The sequence below is a fragment of the Alligator sinensis genome, unplaced genomic scaffold, assembly GCF_000455745.1.
Source record: "Alligator sinensis unplaced genomic scaffold, ASM45574v1 scaffold1295_1, whole genome shotgun sequence".
Taxonomy (NCBI): Eukaryota; Metazoa; Chordata; order Crocodylia; family Alligatoridae; genus Alligator; species Alligator sinensis.
This window is the reverse complement of record NW_005841880.1, coordinates 885,761-906,978: the sequence shown is the minus strand read 5'-3', so window position 1 is coordinate 906,978 and position 21,218 is coordinate 885,761. Positions and strand designations below refer to the sequence as shown.

At 60.1% G+C, this 21,218-nt stretch overlaps 1 protein-coding gene across 2 annotated transcripts in view; it reads left to right on the top strand.

Annotated features, from left to right (window-relative positions):
- EFNA2 (ephrin A2) overlaps positions 1–21,218 on the top strand; it is a 97,532-nt gene that overhangs the window by 70,981 nt on the left and 5,333 nt on the right. The window contains exons 2-4 of one of the 2 annotated variants that reach the window (XM_006017439.3): positions 1,922–2,214; positions 14,698–14,763; positions 18,954–19,107. In XM_006017439.3, the coding sequence (XP_006017501.1) occupies positions 1,922–2,214; positions 14,698–14,763; positions 18,954–19,075 (481 nt within the window). In that variant the 3' untranslated portion in view covers positions 19,076–19,107. Of the gene's footprint in view, positions 1–1,921; positions 2,215–14,697; positions 14,764–18,953; positions 19,108–21,218 lie in introns of those variants that run through there. The other variant, XM_025196545.1, reaches the window with a different exon arrangement.

Below are 21,218 nucleotides of genomic sequence, written 5' to 3'. Positions count from 1 at the left end.
GAGTGGCAGGAGTTTGGGGGTGGGGGGCTGCCGAGGAGGACAGGCGCCCCTAAGGATGCTCAGGGCCAGGCTTGTGTACCGTGCCCACCACTGGGCAGCAACCGAGGGCTGGTCCATCCGTGCAGCCCGTTTGTCCCCTTGCATGTGACGGGCCGGCTGTGCATGCCATAGTCGGCACCCGGACCCGACGCCGTCCTGACGTCTCTGGAATTGGGTGCAGGAGTGGACCCTATAGAGACCCTGTGTCCTTGGCCGCGGCTGCCTTCCCGCCATCGGGTCCGACTCTTGCCTTCGTTGGGGTGTTCCCATTGCCCCCCCAAGTGCTGTTTTCCAGGGGCGCGGACGGGATGCAACGTATCCCTGCACAGAGCGATGGGAAGCACCGGGACGTGGCAGTAGCAGAACGCAAGAGGGAAAGGGGATGGTGATAAGTATCCTCCAGACGCTCACGGGCAGGCATGCACACTCACATACACGCACATATATATGTGTACACACACACACGCCTCAGCCTGCATCGTTATTCCAGGTGTTGTGTGCTCTCTCAGCATCTTGGAAGGGAATCAATCTCACACACCTGCCCCAGCATTGCTGACGCCGGCAAGAGACTTTCTATACGAGGGAAAGCGCCGCTGTAGGAACTGCAAATTAATTAGCTGAGAAAACCCACTTGAGGTAGGGAGAGAGGAGCACCCCAGGACGGCTGGCAGCCCAGACCGGGGAGCTCCCGGCAAACTCGGGGGCCAACCGGAGCGGATGAGCGAGTTATTCTCCATTTCAGGGGGCAGGTTTTGGGGCCCGGGGAGCAGCCGACGGAGCGGGCTGTTTTTCAGGGACCGTGGCACATCGCTGTCTAAGATGGGAATTGCCTATAGACTCTGGAGTCATTTTCCAGCTCCGCTAATCCCTTAATCTCTTAGATAATCAGCACCAAAAACGTAAATTACAATAGGATTGCAGTGCACATCTGCATTAATACCAAAAGGGGCTGATGGTATCGCAAGGCATAATGATTTTTTGCTACTTATTACCAAGTGTTGCCGGTTTATTAATCTTAAAACAATGAGGTACTAAATTTAATCTTGTAAGGTTAATGTGAAGAGAGAGCGCTGGGCTAGTGGTTAGAGCTGCGGCGCTGTGAGCCGGGACGCCTGGGTTTTCTCCCTCGCTGTGGGAGGGAAAGGGGCTGGGGGGGAGCAGGGGTTGGGGTACGAAGAGCCAGGACGCCCGGCTTCAGTTTGTCCCTCAGTTGCTGTCGTCGCAGTGTTGGATGTTTCCGGGCCTCAGTTTTATTCATCTGCAAACAGGGTGAATCGACCCAGGGGGGGTCATTAGGATTAATTAATTAATTAACAATGGCAAAGCCTATTGAGAGTGGGGGTGAGAAGCCGCAGAGGAGTTTGGCACGTGATTACTTGTAAGCAGGCGGCTCCGATTCTGCGGGGGGCTGGGGGATTCGCTGCAGCAAGGAGGGGAGTGGGAAACGCGGGCGGGTTTTCTCTGCTGGTTAAAGGGGCGCAACGACCGGGGTGGGGGAGGGCTTGCTGCCCCAGGGCCTGGGTTGCAGCGTGTGGGTGTCCTTCCATGTGCAGGCACCCCGAGTCACGCATTGCTTTTGAAACCCTTCCCCATCGTGGCCCGGAGCATCCCGTGGTGCCCTGCACTGCACCACCCCACGGCCCCCAGCGTGGGCAGCCAGGACTCCTGGGTCTGCAGCGGGGCGGGTGTCACAGCGGCTGCTGCTCCGGGGTGGACAATGGAGATGCTTCGAGCATCTGAATTGCACGGTACCCGAGACCCCTGGAGCTCCCGCCGGGCTCCTCCGGCGCTGGGGGGTCTCGGGCTCTGATGGCACTGAGTCTGACCGGCAGGCGTCAGGCTGGCCCTGCTCACCCCTGCCTCCCGGTTCTCTTGGCTGCAGGTTTCATCGCGGGGACTACACGGTGGAAGTGAGCATCAACGACTACCTGGATATCTACTGCCCTCACTATGAGGACCCCTTCCCGACGGACAAGATGGAGCGGTACATCCTGTACATGGTCAACTACGAGGGCCATGCCTCCTGCGACCACCGGCAGAAGGGCTTCAAGCGCTGGGAGTGCAACCGGCCCGACTCGCCCAACGGGCCCCTGAAGTTCTCCGAGAAGTTCCAGCTCTTCACGCCCTTCTCCCTGGGCTTCGAGTTTCGGCCGGGGCATGAGTACTACTACATCTGTGAGTACCGTGCCCCGTCCCCCTGGGTACCCACCCCCCAGCCATGGCGCCAAGGCTGTGACTGACAACTCCAGGCACCTTCCAAGCCTAATGGGCACCGTGCAGATTTGCACAGCGATGGGTTAGCACATCTCAGGTCAGCCGTGCGAGTGGCAGCATAAAAGCCTTGGGAAAGGCAGGTGTGTGTGTCACTGGTCTCACTAGCTGCAGCGGTTCGCTTCTGTGTCAAGTGCCCCATACTGCTAGCAGCTCTGGGAGACTCTCCTCTAGCTCTCCGGGCACGGAGGGCAAATTCTGGTGCTGCCGCTGACACATGTGGCCTGCTGTGCCGAGGAGCAATCTCCTCCTGTCTCTTCTCCTTCTGTGGTTCCTTCATTTGGGGTCATCCGGGACGCTGTGACCTAGCCCAGCCACCCTGCGAGCAACCCGGGGGCATTTCGGTGGTGTGGGGGAAAGGGAACTTGTTTGCTGTTGGGAGGAGAAGGCTCCACAGGTTCCTAATTTTGGTGGGGCAGGGAGCAGCACCGAAGCAAGGCTGGCAGCATCGTGGTCAAACCCAGCTCCATGCCAGCCTGGCCTGGGCCCCCAGCACTGACGCTGGCTGCAGAGGGACCGCGAGTGCTCTCCGACATGCCCACGTCACGGTGCCAAGGGGCAGCGGTTAGGGTTAGGGTTGTGTTAGGCCCTGTGCAGCTCTGCTAGTGCAGAGCAACCATGAAGCCACCCTGAGCAGCCTCCAGGATTGGGCTGGCGCCAGCGCTGCCTGGCCAGGGAGGCGCAGGGGACCCGGAGCATGCCAGCAAATCTGCCCTTGCCTTTCAGGCACCCTGGCGTGGGGTGCGACAGTGATGGGCAGGCACAGGGGGAGGAAGCAGCTCACCTGCGGTCATCCTTCTTTGTGTATGTGTGCGTGGTGCATCGGGGCAGGACAGGTGGATTTGGGCTCTGGAGATGAGCCCCTGCCCGGCTGGTTCTGCAGCTCCCCAGGACTTTCCCAGGGGCTTGCTCCTGTCTTGCTCCTAGTGAATCCCAGGGTTCACTGTGCTGCTCCAGGGTCACTGTTGTCACCTTTCTGGGTTGCAGAGAGGTGGGCACGTGCGACCCAGTGCCTGCCTGCACGTGCAGAGAGATGGAGATAAGGCAGCAGCGACCCCTGGTTTCTTACCTCTGGGCTGGAGCTTGGGGCTGGGCCCTGGAGCAAGGTAGCCTAGGACAGGGCAGTGGAAAGGGGCTCCCATGGCTGAGAGAGATCCCCCCGCCCCCTCTGTTCATCAGCCATCAAAGGGGCTTGGAGCCGTCGCCCTTGCCCAGAGCCAAGGTGCAGAGCTGGGGCTTCCCCGGGGTTTCCCAGCAGGCGAGCAGCGAGCAGCGGGGCTGGGACTAGCAGCCACGCCTCGCCAGGTCCTGGCCGGGCACCAGGGCACTGTGCCACGCGGCGCGCAGCCAGGTCAGGAGGTATTTTAGCTTCCAGCAGCGGCTTTGTTTAATCCCCGTTGCGTCGGCTGGAACACGGGATGCCGGAGCTGGCGCGAGCGGAGCCTGCAGTTGAAGCCCGGGCCACGAGTTCATCAGCCAAGGGGGTGCTGGAGAAGTAACAAGCCCAGCCCAGACACCGCAGAGAGCGGCTCGCGGGCAGCCCTGCACGCCCCACCAGTAACCCGGGGTGGGAGCAGGTGGGAAGATCCCCCCTCCTGCCCCTTGAGTCCTGGGGACCTGCTGGGTGTTCGGCCCTCCACACCGGTGCCGCATGGGCAGGGGAAGGGGCTCCAACGACTCGGAGCTGCTTGAAGTCCGTTGGATTTGACCGCACATAATCCATCTGCTCCAGTGGGCGGTGGGGTCTGACTGGAGCATTCCCAGTGAGACCAGTTCCCTGCTGTCGGTCTCTCACTGGGATGTCCAAGGGCCTCTCGGCCCCTCTCCCCTGAGCCCCCAAGTCAGGAGATGTAGGCAGGGCCTCAAGGGATGGAGAAGCAAGGTGAGGCTGCCCCTGGACCCGGCACTGAAGGATGCAGAAAGGGGCTGCGCGGGTCCATCCTCAAACAGGTTGGAGATGGCACTAAGCTCTCACCTCCTGTCCCTCCCACGGGGCAGAGGGTCGCGAGCACGGTGTTAAGGATCGCCGGCACCCGAGGGATGGTTCCTGCTGGACCAGGGCGGTGGTCCTTGCCCATTGTCAAACAAGAACCAGCGGCACCATGTGCGGCCACCACCCTGTGCCTTCCTCTGGCTGCAAGCACCTGCCAAACTCGCAGGCGCTGCGAAAACCTCATCACAGAGCAGGCTGGGTATTTATGCAGGGCCTCCTAAAACACCACCCTGCACGCCTCCTGCTGTCTTCAGCAGCAGCAGCTAATGCCTGGCATCCTCGCTGGGGAGATGGCAGCCAGCAAACCCTGCGCCCCCAACCAGAGCAGCTGCGTGCCAGGCTGCGTCCGCAGCCCCACGCGACCACGCTCTGCAGCCCTTTGCACCAGGTCTAATGCTCTTCTGAATGAGCCGGACAGGCAGCGAGAGGATCAGGCCCGAAGGGGGGAGAATTGGGCCCATTATTATTTTTGGCTTGTAGGACAGCAGGGTCAGAAATCGATAGGGAATAGCTGCCTGGTTGACTGGAGCTGCTGGAAAAATCCAGAGGGGGCTTGGACTTGGACACGGCCAGTTTTGCAATCAGAAGAGTGGGGGGAGAGGGGAGGGCAGGAAAAAAAGCCGTGACCCTAAAGCACTTAGTGGTGTCACGGGGAGCCGGGACCCTTCTTCCGTCAGCGCAGGAACAGCCCGCACGGTTCTCTCTCTCGTTATTTCCCCTTCCTTCTCTAAAGCATCTGTATTCAGCCTACTTAATTTGTTCCTTTTATCTATATTAAATTACCATTTCCCCCCCTCTCCTCCCTCTCCCCGTAAAATGTCACTCGTGAAATAACTGCGGCTACGACTCTCTCGCGCTTTTTTTTTTTATTCTGTTTTTTTTTTTTTTCCCCCTGTATATTTTTTTTTTTTATTTTTAATGTCGTTAGGGAGAGATTACACAAGAGTAAATGGTGAGACTGATCATTGCTAAACCGGTTAGAATTCATGTCATGCGGAACATTAGAAATTATGCCTCTTTGAGGAACCGTATTTAGCAGACATGAAAGAAAAGAAATTACCTCCTTCTAGAGCTCGCAAATTGGAATTTCATTAACCTCGCAGGCATCGAGACGCCGGTTTGCGCTCCCCGTTCTGGGTCAAGGTTAAGAGCTGGCACCGGGAACATCCAGCAGTTGGGGGGACCCGCGTTGCCTGTTGCTGCCGGAGCCGACTTTGCTGCCAGGTGCTGATGCACCGGCTGGGGACCGCTTGCCCCTTCCCCGGTTGAGGCGCTCCGCTATCCTGATGTGGTTCCCCCCCCCTTTGAACCCCCCCCCCCCCAAACATGATGCAAGGCATCAGAGATGAGTGCTGAGAGCAGAAATCAGCTGCACCAGGATTGTGACCCCCCCTCCCAGTCGTTGCAATTTAGGATAACTGTCATTGCATGTACTGTAAAACAAAAACCGATTCCTGGGAATAGCGAGAGCCTCTGAGGCTGTCCCAGTGCGCCCAGTTGGAGACGGGGACGCGGGTGGAACAACTGGGTTGTTAAACTGAGAGGAAGGGATGGAGAGGATGCGCTGTGCAGATCTGCTGTTCCCGGCAGATGGAGGCAGGTTGGCAGGTAGCTGCCCAGGGCTGGCTGGCGGAGGGGATTTGCCAAGCCACTTGGCTCCAAGAGCTGTGTGCATCACGGAGGTGCCTTCGATCCCAGCCCTGGGTCACTGGGAACTGCACAGACCCCCAGGGAGAGCGTCCCCAGTAGATCGAGGGAGCAGAAGGGAGGGGAAACAGAGGCCTGGAGAGGGGCCGCACGCTGCACAAGGTCACCCCGGCAGAGCGGGAACCCAGGTGTCCTGGTCCCAGCACGGCACCGCCAGATACAGTCGCCTGGGAACTGCAAGGCCGGCGTATTTGATCCAACTAAACGGATGACGTGAACCAGCTGGATCCCGCAGTCGAGCGGCGAGAGGGGGTCGGCCATGCCGACAGGTTCGTTACAGCTGAGCGTGGCCGGGGGCCAGGAGCTCCCGGCACCTGCTCTGAGCTGGCAGGGAACATGGCACGTGCACGGGCTGTCATGGGCATGACAGGTAAGATGCTGCTTTGCCAGGAGGCGATTGCCAGGGGCAGGACCTGTGCCACGGCCACAGCCAAGTCCCCTGTGCAGACGGACCAAGCCCCGCTTTGCCCTGGTGCACGCACGGAGGGAATCCCCGCGGGAATAAGGGCCGCGTCCACTCCCGCGATGTCAGCGCAGGCGCTGGGTCTAGAGCTAAGGGCAGCCAACAGGCCAGTCATGCACACGGCCGGGGGGCTCCTGCATTTGTGGGGGGGCCGTGGCTTCTGGGATATGCCAGTGCTTTCCAGACCGGTCCTTTCCCAGCAGTGTTTCTGCTTCTCGCGGGTCCTTCCCGGGAGCAGTGACGCTTGGGTACATGCGAGAAAGGCCACGGCTGCATCCCAGCCCCAACGCCTGGGGCAGCTGCCAGGCCAGGACCCACTGCCCTGTCCACTCCCCGCTCAGCCTGCGGGGCTTTTGCAGCTCTTACTGCCCCTGCCTGAGCAGGAGTGTGCAAAAAGGTGCACAGTCCATCTTCCAAACCGAGGGACACGTGTGCGTGTCAGTCCAGAGAGGAGGAGGATTTCACCCGTGTGCCCGGACCCTGCATGTGCCCGAGGGGATGGGGCAGGGGGAGGGTCAGAGTCCCATTAATGTGACAGACACTCCCCCAGGCCCCTCCTTCCATTTCAAATTAAACTTTATTGAGAATCATTTCCATCCTTCCTCCTTTTTTTTTTTTTTTTTTTTTTTTGAATTGAAAAAAAAAAGGCAGAGAGAAAGAAAATGAAGTTCCTTTAAAATACATATACCCATAAATTACATTCTCCATTTGGAGAGGGGCCTTTTGCCAAGATAATTATTGCAATTACTCCTTTTATCTCTCCCAATGAGGATTATTTTTTATTACGTGCCTCTCTCTCTCTCTCTCATTTCCTGTGTTCAGGGGGAAATGCACATAGGCATGCGTGTGCACGCGTGTGTTCACACACACGTGAAACAGGCCACTGGATAAAAGCCACCCAGAACCACGCGGTCACCCACCTCCCCCAGGGCAGCCCCCCGCCCGCTGCTGGGGGGGCAGCTGAAGAGCCGAGGCGGCGGCGGAAAGGGGGCCCCCTCTTATTGTTAACGAGCATCATTGTCAATTATCAATGTCACAGCAAGGGCCGTCAAGCAATATTGAAAGGCATCAGCAACAGCTGGCTCCAGTCATGTCACACAATGGGGCACCGGGAGCCATCGCCCCAGCCCGGCGCATGCTCGGCCATGAGCTGGGGGCTTTGCACAAATCCCTCTTTGATGAAGCTTCCCAGCCATGGTGCATCAGGGGCTTCCTCGCCACTGGCCACCATGGTCCGCACCGTGCCGGAGACCCTGCTTTTTGCTCCATGCAAAGCTGCAGCTCACCTGGGCTGTGGGGAGGTTGCACCAGATGCCGTCATGGGGCGTGAACCCCATAGGGGTGGCAAACCAGGCCTGTGTGCATGGGATTCACAGCTGTGGGAAAGCCTCGCTATAGCAGCACCCCCACACTGGGCACGTAGAAGCCCTGCAGTATGCAATGCCTGGACACGCGGCCCGGTCACACCGGCGCGATGTACATCAGATCTGCATGCCAGCCTTACACTGGGATGCAGAGCAGATATCAGCTATCCCAGGGGAGCTGCGGGTAGCCGGTGCTGTTGCAAAGCTATGCTGGTAGATGCAGGAGGAGCAAGGGATAACACGGAGCAAATGCCTGCCCTGAGATGTGCTGCAGACACACAACATTTACACTAGTGTATTTGTACCCTGGCTTTTCACCCTCGGCTAAAGCTACTCTGGATCCAAAGGTCGGACGGTGGAGGCCTGCACATCACGCGCCTGCTCCAGAGAGAACCGGCATGAAGACAGGCTGCATTTGTGCAAGCCAACACCATGAGGACGGTTTTAGTCCAGGTCATGTTACGTACGTGGCAGGGGAGATCCCCATTCTTCCCAGCCTCGAATGACTTGGTGGAGTCGAGGGTGGAGACCCGTGCCTTGCACTGCACCCCTGCAAGAGTCTATGATGAGCCTCCCATTGGGAGGATCTCGGCTACACAAGTTATGGCAGGGTGGGATTGCTCTCGGGCGCTCCTTCTAGCTTGCTCCTTCAGCCTTTCGGCTGGGGACAAGCAGGACCACGGGGCAGCTGCACTCCAAGGCACGAGGGATGCCTGTCCCATCTGCCATGGATTTGGGAGCATCTAAAGCTCCAGACTGAAGAGCCCAGGAGGGAGGAGGCACACCGCACCGACGTGAACGATTGAGCGCTGCTCAGTCAATAGGATTCAGAATGGATTTGGCCCAAGACACAAAATTAAAACAAAAGAAGAAACCCCACACAAGTTGCGTGGCCACAACAAGGGGCCGAGATGGAGCCAGCACATTAGGGAAAGGGGAGGAAGCCACAGGTGATTTAATCCCTTGCTTTGTTTTCGGTTAAAGGCAGCTTTAGGCTTTTGCTGCAGGGCTTTGCCAGTGCCAGGGCAGATTGTGAGAGACCGCCGCCAGCCCAGAGCAACTATCTCCAGCCTTAATTTGCTTCGATCCCGACCGGCAGCGCCCCTGCTATTTCAGTGCTCCGTCTAGGCACTTATGCGGTGCCCATTACTGTAGCTTCAAAGCGCCTCGTACTCAGGATGTAGGAACGCTGGCTGCCCTCCCCTTGATGTGGGAAAAAGCGCTGGCTTAGCGGATGGGTGCTGCGTTTGCAGGGGCGAATTAAGATGTGGAGGGAAAGCAAAGGCTCTGGTGGAGAAGCAACGTCTGCCCGTTTGCAGCAGGAAAGGGCAAGCTGGGCGGAGGGGGGAACGAGGGTGGTGGGTGGGTGTTAAGTGACTTACCAAAGGCTCCAGAGTGCATCAGTGGCAGAGCTGGAGTTGGACCCCAGGAGCCAGGTTCTGGCTCCGTCAAGGTCAGAGCAATCCCAGGGGAGTCTGCAGAGACATGGGGGATTTACACCGGAGTAAGCGAGATCAGCAGCTAGATGTAACCACCGCTCTATGCCACTTCTGCACGAGGGAGACCCGATGCCTCCCTGCATTTGACCTGTCAGTGCCATGTGCATCACCCCAGCCACTGGCAGGGCAGCTCCTCAGCACCTGGAGGGAGTCATCTCCATGCAGGGGAGGGCTCACGAGACACCAGATCCCACTGGCGCCATCCTATAATCCCAGCCATTTATTTGGGCTCCAGCAGATTAGGCTGACACAGAGCCAGTTTTGGCTGCTGCTTACCAGGGCAGCCAAGTCACGAGCTGCTGGGTATCACGATACCAGCTGGTCCCAAAAGGAAGCAGGCTCCTGTCCTACATGCACAGGCAGCGCCTGCCCGAGGGAGCGCCGGCCTGGGGGCAAGCGGCTCACCTGGGGGTGCAGGAGAGTCAGGCCCCGATCTCCGAAGCCTCCTTGCAGTGCCCTAACCACAGACGCAGCTGTCCTCCAGCTGCGCACACCACTGGGTTCCCTTCCAGGCTATTAGCACTTGCATGTTTGCGGGAACAGCCCACCCTTGAAATCCCCCAGGCGTTAATTAGCCCGCCACACTCAGCTCAGCCTCCTTTGAGCTACAGCAAGAAGAAAAAAAAAAGGTACCCTCCTTCCCTCTCCAGCTTCTCCATCACTGCAACCCAACCCAGCAGCCTGCACTTAGCAGGGAGGAGACTCAGCTGGAGCCAGCCTTTTATAGCTTGGCCCTAGGAGTGGGTGTTGCCCAGAGGATGAGGCCACCCCTTACTTCCTCCTATATAAATGAGAGTTTGGGAGGGTCCCCAGGCCTATACTACATGCACTGTAGACTATATATATTAAAAAAATCATGCACTTCATATTGGTCTTTCTGGGGGCTGTGGGGAGCAGGAGCTCTTTCCCATGATAATGGAGCTTTCTTGGGGGCCCCTGGCCCTATGGAGATGGCTGCTGGGAGTCTCTGGGCCTGGTAACACCTAGCAAAGCATAGGCCTGGCTGCATGTCAGGCAAAGAGAAGCAAGGAGCAGGCGGGTGCCTGAGCGCCTCTGCACCCTGCTAGCAGCTGTGCTCGCAGCTGGATTAGCTGATACTGGGCGTAGGGGAGTGGAGGTCTTTCATGCACCCCAGGGTGGATAGGGGCAGCTGCCTGCAGTGCTCCCCCTCACTTGTGTCCGGGGCGGCTCCTGGTAGCTGTTTTCTGCCTGACTTCTCTTGTTTGGGCGGGGGGGACTGGGCAGCCCCCGCTCAGTGCTGTCCCAGTGGCGGGAGCTCTGCCCGGTCGATGGTGTGCCGAAGCTGAAAGCACAGCAGTTTGGGAGGCAGGAGGAAGGGGTGGCCTGCCCGACCCTGCCCAGCTGGCGGGATGGGCCTGCAGGCTCAGCAAATGGGCTGGCAAATGTTTGATTTCCTTCTTGCTTCTGGGCAAGTTAATTATCAATTATCCCCCCCCCATCTCCTTATGGGAGCACTTTGCACACACATGCACATGTACACGCCCACTCTTTCTAGCCCGGCTTGCTGGAGCTCCCAGTCTCTGGGGGCTGAGATGCGGGGGGCACCTTGCACTGCTGTGAACCCCTTTGCTTCAGGCCAGGAGACTGAGTGCAGCAGCCTCCCAGCCTGGCCACGCACCGTGTGCATGAAGCCGCTGCCCCCCGCCTTCTCCGCGGGGGCAGGTTTGTTACCCCCCTGCCAGCCCGTGCATTTCCCCAAGCGCTGGCTCCTGCCTTGGTCAGGCCCACGCAAGGAGGAAGGGAAAAAAACCATCCATTTCCTCCCTGCCCGATTTGCCCGCTGCCTTTTGCTCAGACGAGCAAGGCAGGAGTGCCTGCATTTCCCCGGCGTTCTCCGGCAGGCTGGGTTCGGAGGCTCAGTAGCATAGGGAGAGGGTATGGGCACTGGTTGCGGGCTGAGCACGCGCAGAGGCTCCTGTCCCCATTCACGTCTGGGCTGGGTGGAAGCAATGAGGGGTCGCGCCAGGAGCTGTGGTGTCCGATCCCTTGCTGTACATCTCCGATTGCTGCATGGCTCCTCGTAGAAGGAGGGCCAGAGGGGAAACTGAGGCACGATGTGGGTGCAGGACTTATGCCAGGGTTAGCAATGGATCCCAGGGCCTGGCTTCTGTCAGCTCTCGGGGTCTCTTCAACCTGATCTCTTGAGAGTCCCTGGGACTTTTCCTGCATTGCCCCAAGGTCAAGGGGGAGACCCTCAGATGACAGCCAGCTTGTACGGGGCACCTGCAGCCCGTGAGCCCTCTGGGTGCAGGCTGTGGGGGGCCGTCAGCATTGCAAACCCCTTCTCCTTCGCTGGGGCTGTTCAGGGAAGGAGCCGTGCGGGTCTCGGTGCCTGGCCTCGTGGCACTGGCTCTCCCGTACCTCCCCATTGGGGAGCGCAGGGAGGGGAGCAGCCAGCCCCATTGGGAAACCCCAGGGCAGGGACGTGCCCAAGGGATGTGGAGAGATCAGGAGCAAAATGAGGGAGCTGGGCTGTCGAGGGAGCTGCGAAAACGCATCCAGGGACGCGACACGGGGAGTCAGCAACACGCGAGGGCAGAGTGGGCAGCAGGTTAGGTGTGAGGTTGCTTTCAAAGCCTGACGCCGGACTCGGGGCTGGGACATGGGCCTCAGACCACAGCAGTCAGGCTCCAGCCTCTGCCACCGACACCCCACGTGGCCTTGGCCATGTCACGCCACCTGGGCCAGACTGCCTTGGCTTCCCTTCGTATGAAGGGAGAGGGACCCCAGCTCCACCCCTGCTATTGCCAGGTGTCCGGTCATGTCCTCCCGCTCATAAACGCATCCAGCTGTAGCAGCCGCGCGTTCCTGGCCCTTCCTGCTCCTCTGGGAAGGCTGCTCCAGAGCCTCGAACAGCAGGAAACCACGTCATTCCCAGCTTGGATGCGTCTGCCGGGTCTTGCCCCCCCCCTTGATCTGGTGCCGGCGCTGTCTGTCCCCCTCCGCGGCCGCCCGGTTCCTAACACGGCACAAGCCCCTTCCGGGGAGAGACTCTGTCTCCCCGGCTCGCCCGGCACGGGGACCTTGCTGCCATCCGCGTCCCCACCCCCCTGGCGAAACAGCCGAACAATCAGCGTTTCAAGCTGCTTTAACACTTATTTGAGATGACCCCGAAAAGGCGGAAAACACCAGGCTTTTCTCCGCACAGGATGTCCCCCACGCAGCTTGGGGCCGGGGCTGTCAGAGCCGATCAGCCTCAGGGCGAATTAAAACCCACCTCACCTTGTCCGGCTCCGTCCGGCATGCGCGCTCCCAAGCCGTCAAGCTCCTGATGCCTCCCCGCTCCCCCCGCGCCAGCCTCTTCAGTCCCGTCTCCTCCCTTTCTCACTTTGCACCGTTTTAATTGCAAACTGTTCCCCTTCAATAGCCACTCGAACCGGCTCCAGCGCCCCTCCGGGGCACCCCCTGCATTCGCCTCTAATAAGCATGAAATCTGGCTTGGCAGACATTTTTTAGCCCCCGGAGCATGTATCCAGGGACGATCCGGCGGAGAGGCGCTGCCCGGGGTCGGGCAACTTTTGACACTGGCTAAGCGTTGATCAAAGCTGCGGTCTGTGGCAGGAGTCGCCTCAGTCGTGCAAGGGATGCTTCGAACTTTTTAAGCTCCTTAAAGGGAGCTGGGAGCAGCTGGAGGTCAAGCGGCAGTCGCAGGAAGGGGATGTTCGCTCTCCCGGACCTGCCTGGCTTTTGGTGGCCACCGACGCTAGCCCGAGTTGGGGGTTCCCTTCTCTGAGCTGGACTTGGCCCGTGGGGTGGTCGGTGCAGCCCTTCCCGGGGTCGCGGCTGTGATGTCCCCGCGGCTGGAAGGGGTCGAGGCAGAAGGTCACGCAGATGTAGCTGCGTGTCCCGGGGCCGCGGGATTGCCTGCATCGCGCCCCTCGGGCCCTTTATCCTGCCTAGGATGGGTGGCTCCGAACAAGGGGCAAGAGATCCCATCCCGGGATAGCCAGCTCTCTTCTGACCCCAGTGCTTGCACCAGGGCCTGGAGATGCCCAAAATAAGGGTGGGTGTTTGTCCCCCCACCGGTTGTCAAACCCACTCGGGCACCTTGAAGTGGGGTTGTCTCAGCCCCGTCCTGTGGCCGTGAGTCCCACTGGCCAGTGATGGCGTGGACAATAATGCACACCAAATCTTTCCCTTTCCGGGGGTTAAATCCTGGGCCCGGTCCTTTGGGCTAGGGCTCAAGCCACCTGCCCAGTGCCTTGAGTGACACGAGTTTGGACAGGTCTCAGCCTAATGCTCAGTGCTCGAGTCTGCCTGAGAGCGCTGCGCTTGGCTCCTTCGCTCCAAGGCCCGGCTTGAACGCACGTGTCATTGGCTGCAGATGTCTGTGGCCTGCCAGGTTGAGGGCAGAGGCTGGGGGAAATCTCGGGGCATACAGGGGCATTCAGGAGCAGCACAGCATGGTTTTGCAGAGCCACCTTGAAGAAATCAACCAGCTCACAGGAGCTCGAGGGGTGGAGGCGGCACCTCCTTTACATACAATAATCAGATTTCCAAAGAACAGCTCATATTTGCAAAGGACAGATACTGCCCCATGGATGATGGTGTTGGTTTGTCTGCTTCCCTCCCCTGCATAGCGCGTGAGCGCTTGGGAGTGTTGGTGCCAGGCCCAGCTGGGCGCAGGGATGCCCAAGGGACTTAGGATCATAGAGAATCACAGAGAAGCAGGGCTGGCAGGGAGCTCCGGAGCTCGCGTCTAGTCCTGAGGCAGGATCAGCCCTGTCCAAACCATCCCATACAAATCCATCACCTAAGCTCTTCATAAATCAACCGTGACACAGCACCAGGCATCGCACCCGGACCTGCCGCAGGGAAAGCAGGGGGGCCCGGCAGCCAGCGTAGATCCTAGGTAGAGGGCAGCCCCCCCAGTCTGTGGGGTAAAAGTCCTTCCTGACCCCAAATACAGCATTGGTCCCACCCTAAGTGGAGGGGCAAGACCCCTTAGGGCAAGACCTCTCCTGCTTGAAGTCCCAGCAGGAGCATTGGCACAGCCCAGCACCATCCCCAGCCTGGGCTGCAGCCAGCACCCTCTGCGGGGGGCTGAACCCCCCCCGACACGCAGCCGAAAGGGGAGGGCAGCCAGTTACCAGTCTGGCATCGAGCCTATGTGCGGGGGCTTCCCCTTGAGCTGTGATAGTTTCCAAGCTCACGAGCCAAGCCGTGGCCAGTTCCAGCGATCCCGAAGGGAGGGAAGACCCTGGCGCAGGGGGCGGTGGTGGCTTTGCATTTAGCACAGCACCGCCCTCACCGAGGCACGGTGGCACGCATGCCTGGGTTGTCCTGCTCCTTTGCTAACCCACTGCATTTCTCTCTCTTTCTCCCTTGTATCTCTTCCAGCTGCCACCCCCCCTAACCTGGTTGACAGGCCCTGCTTAAAGCTGAAGGTTTATGTTCGACCGACAAGTAAGTAGCCCACTTCCGAGCCGGCGACGGGCTCTGTGCGTGGGAGGGGAGGACACGCTGATGCGCGGCTTGGACCCTCAGGCTCCCCGATGCGGAGCCAGACACGGCGCCCTCCGAGCATCCCCTTGCACCGCGGGGGCAGAGGGCCCGTCCCCCCTGCCGTGAGCTTATCCACGATGCACAGCACGAGGTGGGGCCAGCGGGGATCTGCCAGTCCCGGGTCTTCGTCGCACAGAGCCCAGGGGCGGGGGATTTTCAGGAGAGATGCTTTGACAAAACTCCATGCTAGAGACGGGCGGACATCGAACCATCTCCAGACCCAGCCGCAGATCCCCGGTGTCATGCCCACGAGTCGCTTGCACGGGCAAAAGCCAGCCAGGATCCTTCCCGTGCTGGCTTTGAGGGTGCTCCGATGCTTCTCATGCCAGGTCTCCTGTGCGCGACGCCGTCCCACCCAGCCAAGGCCCCTGGGAGCCGGCGAGGCACCAACCTCCCTCCAGCCTCTTCACCCTTGCTGCAGCATTGGAAAGAGGAGCGAAAAGTCCTTGCCCCCACCCAGCAGCAACTCTGCACAGCCAACTACTTTGGCCACAGAAAGCAGCCAATTAATTATTTTCTTCTCCCATTAATGTGTAATTAGTGCATGGCAGCTGCTGTCCCAGGGGAAGGGAGCGAGGGGCTGCAAAATGTCACTGTTTAAACGGACGGCGTTGATGGCGGGGGTTGGTTTGTGTGGTTTTAAAATGAGAGTCCAGAGAACAAAATGATCCGCAAGGAAGTCCACGTTATTAGCAACTCTTTTGCTTGGTGGAAGGAAATCTCCATTGTTTTGGGGGTTTTGACCAGGCTTGGGATTGCGTGCCACTGAGGCCTCCGAAACGCTCGGAGCGCCACGTTCGCACCCGGGGCGCTGAACAACCCACCCTCGAGTCAGGTGGATTTGGGGTGTTTTGCCAGCCACGCAGGTTTGGGCACCCTCAAAATGAGCTGGCCTGTAGTAGGGGATGTCTCGGTATCTCCCACGTTGGGCACCTCTGCCACGTCCAGATGCCCACGGTTCAGACCAAGGCAGGGACCGCACTGTCCGTGCAGCAATGCCCCCAATGTGCATGGGGATGCGTTGTCATCCGAACAATCCTCCGTTAAAAGGGACTGGTGGGAAATCGGAGGAGAGGAAGACAAGGAGGCGAGAGCAATGAGAAGAGGAGAGTGAGGAGGGAGAGAAAATGAGTGGCACGGGGAGGCTGTGCTTTTCCTGGCTTCGGGGCTCTTGCCAGCCTTAATCCAGTAGTAAACTAGAGGGACCGGAGCTCAGGGGCTGCGTTAACAGCTTTAGTTATAATTTAACTTATTCCCTTGAATGCGCTTTGCTTTGCTACCTGATTAGGGCTTCTGCTGCTGGATTATTGGATTGTTATTAAGCAATTGCTCTTTGACCCCCAGAAGGTTGGTCCGACTCCAGCTCTGGCCAGATCTGCAGGCCTGGGACTTCCCCAGGCTTCTCAGGAGCTGGCAGCGGCCGTCGGATCCAGTGCATCTCGCACAATACCACCCTCGTGCTTGGCATACTGTCAGCCAGGGGCTTAGGCTGGGAGCATGAGGAAATGCTCCTAATCCCATTTAAAGGGCAGCCACCTGAGCCCCCTTCCTGCGAGGGCAGCTCTCGGCAGCCGGGAACGAGGGGCGAGCGCGGGAGTGTCCCGGGCTTCGACCCTCAGGACTTTGCTCCTGATTTCCAGTTATCCCAGCTTCTGTTTGCACCTAAAATACAACCCGAGGGACGCAGGCAGGGACAGGGAGGGACGGCACCATGGGCGTGATGCCGGCAGACGCACAAGCAGCGACCCGGGGTGTTACGTGAGACAGGCGGAGGAGGCGCCGGGGACACGCGGCCCGGCGCGCTGGAGACGGGTCTCTCCGGACAAGCACGTTCCTCCCTCCCCTCGTCCCCGGGTGCAGCGCGGAGCCACGTTGCAAGACCCGGCAAAGTCCCCGAGTCGCCTCTGGGCATCGTTCCAGTTGTTGTTTGTAGTCCGCGCCGCGGCAGCGGCTGAGCGCGCTCCTGTCCTCCCTCCGAGTCTTCTCGCGGCTGCCGGGGGGGGGGGACATTTTTCAAGCTCGCTGCTTTGCAATCTTGTGTTTGTGTGGCTGCACGGCGAGGGCCCCAGATCACTGGTTTGTGACAGTGCGCACGGTGACTCAATTACACCGCGTGGTAGGGAGACGGGGTGGTTTTGCTCTGCTCCGTGGGTTTTTCTCGAGGCACCGGACTGAGATGCCGAAGCCCGGCCGGCTCCCCCTGGCCGCCCCCGTCCCCGGGTGCGGGGGCAATGCTGGCTCCAACAAGCCGGCTCACCCAGCCGGCTTCTCACCTTGCATTGCTCACCCCAGTCACCGGTCTCAGCTGCTGCTATGTGCCATTAGCTGCCAGCCTCAGTTTCCCCCCCTTTCCTCCGGCAGTTCAGCCTGGCAGCTCCCAGCGCGCAGCTCAGGGTCGGCCCCGGGATGGGGTTTTCCTGCACGGACTCTGCTTTACTCACGTGCTCAAGCATTTGCAAGCGGTTGGCCGTCATGATCCAACCCTCTGGATTTCCAGTCTCTAGGAGCCTCATTTCTTCCCTTTCACTCGCACGAAGACCTGCTTTGCTCGAAGCAGCAGGTGCAGCCTGTCCTGTGTGGCCCTGGCTCCTTGCTCCGGCTGTGGAGTTGCCTTTCTGTCTGCAGCAAGGGAGGTTGAAGTTGGACATTAGGAAAAGCTGTCTCACTCGGAGGGTGGTGAAGGCTGGGACAGGTCGCCCAGAGAGGTGGTGGCGTCTCCATCCTTGGAGGTGTTTAAGGCCCGCCTAGACAAAACCTTGGCTGGGGTGATGTAGTCGGGGCTGGTCCTGCTTGGAGCAGGGACCTCCTGAGCTCCCTTCCACCCTCATTTTCTATAACTCGCTGACGCAGCTTGCAGGACCTGACCCCAGCCCCTGTAATGCTTGGCGCGCCCCGGCGCCCGGGCCCACCCGTGTGAGGGATCGTCTCCGCTTCCGCGGTTAAAAATCAGAGAAGCCAAGTCGCTTCCTAGCCCCGGCGGCTGCCGAAGGGAAATGACAGAGCGGCCATCGCTCCCGCTATTGAAATCCCAAGACTTGAAGGCAGTCGTGAGATTTCTGCGTGCCGGCTTTTGGCAGCCTGTTGATCGCCAGTGTAATCGCTCCCCCCATGCTGCTTGCACGTTCCTGCTCCCTTTTGTGTGTATTTCTCCGAATATAATGAATCCAGCGAAAGAAAGAGCAATAACAAGATAACAAAGGCAATCAGCAGAAAGTGGCAGCTGAATGCGGCTCCATTGGAAGTGAAAGCGGGGAGTGGGGGAGGCAGGAGGGAAGAAAGTATCAAAGTTTTTAGGCAGCTCTTAAGTGGTTGCCTGTTCTCTCCTCCTTTTAACAGTTAACGTGGCTTTCCAGCTTGGAGGGGAGCCAGGAGGCTGGTTCTCTGGATGCCTTGAATGCAGCAAAATTGGTTGGGAAAGAAAGTGTATTTTGAAGTTCCCAGGGAGGGAAGTAGCAGGAGCTAGAGAGTGCTGCAGCTGGCCGGCCCCGCCAACATGGGCGAGGGGAGGTAGATTGAAGTCAGGCAGCGCCGCACCTTGGGGACTAACTTGTTCTCGGGTCCTCTCGGGCCTTTTTATCATCACGAGCGGCAGGAAACAGGCTGGAAGGGGCTTGAACCTCAAGCTTCAGAGCTTGAGCCGGCACCGGGGGCCAGGACAAGACCGTCAGCAGGGGGTGGAGGAGCCGGGCGCGAGAGCGGACCCCAGGTTTGATGCTGCTCGTCAGGCAGGAGATGCTTTGACTCCGCAGGGAGCGTGCACGCAGGCCTGGCTGGTGCAGTCGTCCCCGCAGCGGCCCTTGCAGCCCCGCGCACGGTGCAGAAACCTCAGCTTCCCTCGCCACGCCGGCTTGGGACCACGACCTCCTCAAAAGCGACGTCCCAGAACGCCTTAGAGAAGCACCCAGCTTGTAGTTAAAGAGCTTGCAATGTCTCGCGGTTTTTGGGGGGCGAGGCACGGCCCGGCTCGGGGCGGGGGGTAGAGGAGGGTCCCCGCAGACGCCTCTCTTGGTGCAACGCGGCGGGGAGCTGAGCGGGGCCCGGCGGCCGGTAGCTTGGCTCTGACGTGGGTCTCTTCTCCTCTCCCTTTGCAGACGATTCCCTGTACGAGTCCCCGGAGCCCATCTTCACAAGCAATAACTCCTGCTGCAGCCTCAGGGTCCCGCACGCCATCCTGGTGGTGGTGCCGGTGTTCTGGACTATCCTCACCTCCTAGCCCCACGCGGAGCCAAACCGAGGGAGGGGAGCCGCCTCGCAGCACAGCCGGGAAAGGAGGAGACGGACGGACGGACGGGCGGACATGGGGGAAGAGGCGACGTGCTGGCGCCGGTGCTGGGGGGCAAGGTCCCGCTCAGTCCAGCCTTCGGCTTTTACTTTCCAAGTTTCCCTTTGCCAGTGACCTTGGACCGGGGGCTCCAGCTGCTCGGATGCTGGGGGAAGAGGGGACCCCTCCCCTGACCGGGACTGATTTGGGGAGAAGACTGCCAAGATCCCCCCTGCCCTGGCGCCCCTCTTTGGGAGCCGCTAACCCCGGGCAGGACTGCGGCAGGGCGGGCGCAGCGCTGGCTCTGGACGGACCCGTGGCTCGGCCTCCCCCACGGGCATTCGCTTTTTAAATTTCTAGACCAAATATTCAAGTCCTTTTGGGTTTTTTATGTCATTCCCAGGGCCTCGGGGCATCAGCCCTGTTCCGGGCACAACACGAGAGCCCTCCCCGCCCCAGCCACGCTCCTTCCCCAGGCGCCGCGGGAAGGCCGGAGGATCCCCCTCTCTCGGTTCCTCCCCGGCGCTCGGACGGACCCGATCCCTGGCCCGGGGCAGCCGTCGGGAAGCGGACACGGCTCCGGGACGCAGCGGTACCCACAGCCAATGGAGCCCTTCCCGGGCCAGCCTGGGCTTTTGCCGCTGTCCTTCTGCAGCCACATTCGCTCTCGCCTGGATGGAGCGGTGCCAGGACCCCGGGGCTCCCTGCCGGAGGGGTCTGGACAGAGGGGCCCGATGGAAACAGGCAATCCAGGACCTTCGGAGCCAGCCAGGCAGGCCCGGGACCTGGTGGGATGACTCTGGCTCGTGCACAGATGTGTGTAATTCGTTGTTGCCGTCGGGGTTGGCAAGGGGAGGGCTGAGCGGCCACGTGCAGCCGGCGACGTGCGGTGGGCGGACGTCTTTGGAGCAGCAATGGGTCATGCCTGCAAAGGGTTCATGGGCGGCCAGCTGCGGGAGGGGAAGGGACGGGTGAGGCCAGGGGTTTCGGCAGGAGCAGGCTCCCAAATCCACTTGGGGGAAGGGGCAGCCGGAGGTGGGCAACGGAGCCGGCTTGTTGGAAAGCGGCTGAAGCAAGAGGGCAGGGGCCGGCCTGGCAGTGAGAAGGGCTCTGGGGATGGTGAGAGCAATCAAGGGGGCCAAGGATGCTGAGGGGTCTCCGAGGGGAGCCCTGACGCCAGGCTCCTCTGTGCCCTTGGTTGAGTGTGCCCTTGGTTGAGAGCAGGCGGGCGATGGGTGCAGCTCGGCTAAGTCCCTTCCCATTTGCAAGACCCCTTTGCTTCACGCCGGGGCTGGTGCTTTCCCCCTCCACCCGGCCCCACTGTGAGGGCTAGGAGAGGGGTCAGCGTGCGAGCAGCGCCCGGGTGGTCCCCAGCCCCGCTGGACCCACGAGCGAGCTGCTCGTCGGGCCTTCCCCTTCCCTGTCACCAGTGGCTTTCAATCCTGCCCCCCACCGCTCCGCTGTCCCGGGGAAAAGCAGCTGGCTCAGCTTTTTTTCCTCCCCATTTCTTTGCTGTTAGACTGGCCCCAAGCTACCCAGGCATGCCCCGCTCCCTCCTCTCTGCCCCTTCTGCTGGGACAAGCTGCACATCAGGGCCGGAAGTTAAAGAAAGAGGGGACAAGCCAAGACGGCGAGGGAGAGGGGCAAGGAGCTATCGGGGTCTCAGCACGTCCCGCTGGAGAGGAGCCCAGTAGCAAGAGGCGAGGAAGGGAGGCCGGTGCCTGGCGTGTCTCAGGCCGGGGGGAAGAGGGTACGATCCAGGGACGCCCCGAGCACCCAGCATCCAGCTGCGCACATCTCGCCCCGCCAGCCCTGGGGAAGTGGAAACCCGTGAACGGCCGGCGACGCTACCCGAGCCCCCCGCACCTTTCGGCCTTGTACATACGCCGGCGGGCGTTGGACTGTGAGCCTTCGTCAGATATTTTTTTTAACGTATTGTTGAGAATGGATTTTCCGGAAAGGGTGGATTTCGCTTTTGATTTTTTAGACTAGGACGCTCGAAGCCGCGCAATAAGTTCATCTCGGCCCCTCTCATCCCCTCTCCCCCCCCTGCCGCGCCCTACGTCCCAGACTGGGGCGCGGGACCCCCCCCATT